Here is a 5403-nt window from a genome sequence, read left to right on the forward strand (position 1 = left end):
GTACTCTGGGGGGGGGAGAAGGGCAGCGTTCAAGGGGCACCCCCACACGGAAGGACTTCGGGCAGGGGGGGGCAGCAAAGGCCCAAGAGTACGTGTGGGAGGGGGGGGCGACAGTTTACCACTGATGACCAGTGGCCTGCAGGACCCACCCCCACCCCAGCCCTCCCCAGATCCTCCCACCTGCCCCTCCTTACCCCCCCCGGACAAGAGGCTCCCTGTGTCTTTCCCCCCTCCTGCCCAGAGAAGCCAGGGCCCTTTCCCCCTCCTCCCCCCCCAGGGCCAGTTCAGGGCCCCAGCCACGGTTCAGCCTGCCCTTATGAAGAAGACCTGAAGTGAGGGAAGGCTCAGTGGGCTTAAGGGGGGGGGGAATCCTCCTTTGGGGGGGTCCCCGAATTGGCAACCGGGAATCGCACGCACAACCCCTCTGTTGTGGGGCAGGCTCTGGAGAAGGGCCCCAAAAGATGGGTGAGGGGACCCCGAGGGAGCCCCCCACCTGCGCAGGCTCTGCCCATTAAAGACCCCTCCCTGCCCCCTCTGGGGCCTCTCCATCCCATCCCTCGACTTCATTTGGGCGTGTTGTGGAGCAATTCCCCCCCCCGGCTGCCTATGGGGGGACCCCCCAGGGGCCTTCTGGGTGCAGCCCCATCATGCCCCGGACATAGAAAAGCCCCCCTTGGAATTTGTCCATGGGGGGGGGGGGATTTCCTACTTGCTCCCTGGGAATCTCACCACCGCTGGTGCCTTTGGGCACTGCCAATAAATGCATTTGGTGGGGGATTTGTTCAAGGGCCTCCCAGCCCCCCAAAGGCAGCTCACAAGCAGCCCCCCTCCCCCAACCAGAGGAGCCCAGAGCGGCCGGAGGAGCCGCTGAAGGGGCCCCAAAGGCCCCCGAGGGGACGTGGGTGTCCAGAGGCCCCCCTGGGGCAGCTTCCCAAGAGGCCCAGAGGCTGCTCGGAGGGGGGAGGGGGATGCCATGGGGGGCGTCGAGGGGCAACGATGGGCAACTTACAGAAAGTCTGCAGGTAGCCCCCCCCCCCAAGGAGCCCAACCCCGTTGGAGGCCACTCAGCCAGGGATGGGGAGGGGAAGGAGGGATGGGGGAGATATTCACCCCCATCCTCGTGGCCTTCAACCTTCAGGAGCCCCTGGTGGCCCCCTGCCTGGAAGGAAAGCCCCTTCTGGGGTACAAGAACAGCGGCCCCCTCCAGACCGGGGTTCAGGAAGGCCGAGGGGGGCACAGAAGCCCTACGGGCCGGAGCTGCCCCCAATGGGGCTGGCTGGATGCCAAGCCTGGGTCTCCGCCTGCCCCCCTTGCCTGGACCATTGGCACCCCAGGAGTCGCAGCCCCCACCCCAAAACAAGGCCCCTTGAGCAGCACCAGCTGCCCGGATATGCACGGAGCCCCTCCCCCACCCGTGCGTACTGGCACAACGCAGAGCCACCCACTGGGCTCTGCCACCATCTGTCTTGCCCGCCTGCCTGCTGCTCTGCCACACCAACCCTGCGAGCCGCTGCCTCTTTCCCAAGGCCTCAGCAGCCCCCCTCCCTCCCTCCCTCCCTCCCTCCCTCCCCCCCATGTGGCAGAGGGAGAAGGAGGGGCAGCGACTCCCCCCTCCAGGGGAGAGTCCTCCTCCTCCCCTGCCCCCTCTTGGGCCCTTTGCCCGCCAGTCCCTGGGAGGGAGGAAACTGTGGGCCTCTCTTGGCCCATTGGCCCACTGTCAGCTGGAGAGACCCGGGAGAGCCAAGGAGGGGAGGAAGGAGGGGAGAGCCTGGATCAGGACTTGCCCCACCTGGGCTTCAGCCCCTGCAGACCCCCTGCACTGCTAAGAGGCTGACCCACGCAACCTCCCCCCCCCCAGCCCCCAGCCAGAACTACGGCAATGGGGAGCCTCTGTGTAGCCCCCCATCCACCTGCAGGAGAGCCCCCCCCCTCCCGCCCTTTCGGCCAAGGCAGCAGCTGCATAGAGAGGAACCCCCTCCCTCCCTCCTCCTGGCAAGGCCGGCGCCACTTGACTGCCTGACACGACTCGGGCACTAAGACCACCCGGGTTCCCCCACGTGCCAGCACAGCGGCCGACGCAGCTGCGAGCCCCTCCGTGCGAGGATGCGGGCGGGACGCGGCTGCGCCTCTTACACATCGGCGCCGCTCGGCCGGACCCTCCCCAGGCCGCAGCTCCCAAGGCCCCCCCCCCCCCCCGTGCCCAGCAGGGAAGGGCGCAGCGCCGGGGAAGAGAAGGGAGCCGCCAGCGGACGGAGAGCCCTTCTCAGGCCCTCCGGGTGCCGCCTCCGCTTCTCGGCCGGGAAGGGCCGCGGGGCGAGTGGGACGAGGACCCCGCGCCCTGCCGGGGCTGCTCCGGCGCCCCCGGAAGCGGCGGCGGCCCCCCTCCGGGAAGGCGCCCGGGGCTGGCAGCGGCCTCGAGCGAGGGGGCTCCGCGCGCGCTCCCGACCATCCCGCCCGCGACACCCACGCACTCGCCGAGCGCGCCACGCCGGGCGGCCTCGCGCCGAGACGGACGCGGCTGCAGCAGCAGCGGCAACAGCAGCAGCAGCGCTGCCCACGCGCGCCCGCCCGCCCGCCTCGCCTCCCGCGCCCCTCGGGCTGCTCTCGGCGGGGACGCGCCGCCGGAGCCCCCCCCCCCAGGCTGCCGCGGCGCCACCCCCGCCCGCTGCCGGCCCGGAGCCCCGCCGCTCTCGCCCGCCCCGCAGGCCGGCCCCGCTAGCGGACGGAGGGACGGGCGGCCCTTACCTGCCGGGAGCGGGAGGCCCCCCGCCGCCCGCGGCTACGGGGCGCGTCCCATGCCGGGACAGGAGGGCGGGCGGCGGGCGGGGGGCCGGAGCCTAGGGCTCCACGCGGCCCGCAGGGCGGCGGCCCCCGCCCGGCGCTGCAGCCGTCGGAGCTGCGGTCCCCGCGCTGCTGGTTGCGCTCGTGCCTCGCTCGCCGCCCGCCCGCCCGCCCGCCCCGCGCTCCCCCGGCATGCCAGCCGTTGCTAGGCGACGCGCGGCTGTCATCAGCGCCGGGAGTGCGCGGCGGCGGCGGCGGTGGGCACGGCGGAGGACACCCCGCGCCCCCCGGCCCGCCGCCTCCAGCCCGCCGCGCCCGCCGGCCCCCGCCGGCCCCCGCCCGGGCCGCTCTACCTTGGGGCGGGGGGCAGGCGGGGCGGCGGGGGCGGCAGCATCTCCTGGGGCAGCAGAGCGCGAGGGCGGCCCGGGGCTGCCGGGGGCGGGTGGAGGGGCCCGCGGGGGCGGAGCTTTCCGGGGAGGCATCGCGGGGCCGCCCCGGAGGAGGCCCTGCTGCGGGCGGCCGGCCGGCCGGGCAGGGCGCGGGCAGCGGCTCCGTCCAGGCTGGCGGGCAGGGACGGCGGCTTCCTCCCGGAGCCTGGCTCCACCCCGCCTGGGCGGCGATGGGGCCGGGGCTCCGGCTGAAGGCCGGCCGGGTCAGGCGGGGTCACCGGGAGGGAGGGAGGAGGGGGCGGCTGCCGTCCTCGCCGGATCCGGCAGGGGGCGCTGCTGGCGCGCGGCCAAGAGGAGGGGGCGTCCCTTCATTCAGGCAGCCTTTGCCTCCGGCTCTTCTTTGGGGTTTCCATGGAAACCTTTTAAGCCAACTTCTTGGGAAGAGAAAATTCTTTTTTTAAACCCCCGAGTGGGGGGGGGGTGGGGGGAGGGGAGGCGGAGGTAACGGCCGGGGCAGGTGAGCCTCTGGCCGGGCCCTGGGGGTGGGGGGGGGGAGGCAGGGGGCCAGGAGCAGCAGCAGAAAACACCCCCCCCCGGCATCCCCCTCCTTGGCAGCGGGAGGGAGGGGGCAGGCAGGGGGCCCGGGGATGCGTGGGCAGGCAGGGGGCCCAAGGCCCAGGAGGGCAGCCTCGGCAGAGCCCCCACCCCACCCGTTGCGCAGGCCTGGGGGAGAAGGAGAGAGAGGGAGAGAGGGAGAGAGAGATTGGGGGGGGGCGGAGAGAGAGATGGTCCCTATGGCAACAGTTGTCAAGCTCCTTTCAAGGGCCCTGGCTATTATGGGCTGGGGCTGGGGGGGTGGGCGTTGCAGGGAACAGCTGGGAAGGAGCTGCTGGCGGTGGTGGAGGAGAGGCCCTCCGGAGCGCCTGGGCATCTGCTTGGAAGCTCCTTAAGGGGGGGGGGGGGCTGTGCTCTGGCCCCCTCCCAAAAGGGCACCCCTGGCACTGCCCTGTCCGGGGTCTGAGCAGAGACGGGCCTCTTGTGGGCCAGAGCCACCATTACGCGCCCCCCCACTCGCCCCTCCCCCCCCTGAGCACATGGGAAGGGGGTCACCAGACCCCAATGGGAGCCGACTGCCGGGCTGTGGGTCCCCCTGCTCAGAGGTGGGGGAGGGAGGACGCAGGACCCCTGCAACGCACCCCTCCCCTTCCCAGACGCTCCCCCAGTCCCACGCTCATTGGGGTCTTGTGGCCCTTTGCTCTCGGGGGCCCCCACTGACTGACCCCTTCCTCGGGGGCCCTTTGGGCTCCACCCACCGGAGGCAGGAATCCACGTGGAGCTTGCAATTGTGTCCCACGGTTTCAGAGTGGGGGGGGGGGCTGCCCCTTCCTCAGCAGCTGCCCTGGGGACGGATCCCCTCAGCCCCTCTGACCCCTTGACCCCAGCCCACATGGGGCTGCTGATGGGCAGCCTCACTGCTCAGCCTCCCCGGGGGTCCCACGAGAGCCTCTGGCAAAGTCAGGATTACAGGGGGGGGTGGCCCTTTGACCCACTCAAGAGCGCCCCCCCCCTTACTCCCCTTTTTGGCTTCCCAGAGCCGCCCCCACCAATGGGCCAAGGCTGGAGGGATGGGCAGCAGCCACCCCCACCCACCCACCCACCCCCAGGCAGTTCGGTCAGCCTGGGATAAAAGAAGCCCCCCCCCCTCCCAAGAGGCCCCTGGGGCTGGGCTGGCAAGCAGGATCTCCCCCCCCCCCCACACACACACACACCGACTTCCTGGTCTGGCGAAGGTTATGGCTGGACCCTGGACTGTCAATCATTCCTCTCCCGCGGAGGTTACCCAGGGATCACTGGACGGGGGGGGGGGGGTGAAAGGCAGAAGGAGAAGCTGTGACCTCCCCCCCCTCCCCCGTGGTTCCCCAAAGACCCCTGGGGCCTCCCCCAACCCCCTTCCTCTTGGGGCTGGGAAGGCAGCTGAAACACGGGGGGCCCCCACGGGCCCCCACCCCACAGCCCCCATGGCAATTCACACGACTGGCAGCAGCTTCGCCCCATGGATGGCAGCTGCCCAGGACTCCCCAGGGCTCCAATCGTGCCCCGTCCCCAGGCCACACGGCCCCATTTGTGAAAAGAGGGCGCAAAGACCACCACCCCCCTCCAAGGCCACAACTTCTGAAGCCTCCAAGACCGTCTCTTTAGTGCTGGGAAAGTCACACACAACACACAACACACG

The 5403-nt window shown here is 71.4% G+C and overlaps 1 protein-coding gene across 1 annotated transcript in view; it reads right to left on the reverse strand.

Moving 5' to 3' along the window:
- Window positions 1-3542: 3542 nt before the first annotated feature.
- LOC106553507 (HLA class II histocompatibility antigen, DM beta chain) overlaps window positions 3543-5403 on the reverse strand; it is a 4832-nt gene continuing 2971 nt past the window's right edge. The window contains exon 5 of the mRNA XM_087703169.1: window positions 3543-3601. Within this exon, the coding sequence (XP_087559295.1) occupies window positions 3543-3601 (59 nt within the window). The remainder of the gene's footprint in view (window positions 3602-5403) is intronic.

The sequence above is a fragment of the Thamnophis sirtalis genome, unplaced genomic scaffold (genome assembly GCF_051295495.1).
Source record: "Thamnophis sirtalis isolate CommonGarterSnake01/CBP01778 unplaced genomic scaffold, rThaSir2_p1.2 scaffold_29, whole genome shotgun sequence".
Taxonomy (NCBI): domain Eukaryota; kingdom Metazoa; phylum Chordata; class Lepidosauria; order Squamata; family Natricidae; genus Thamnophis; species Thamnophis sirtalis.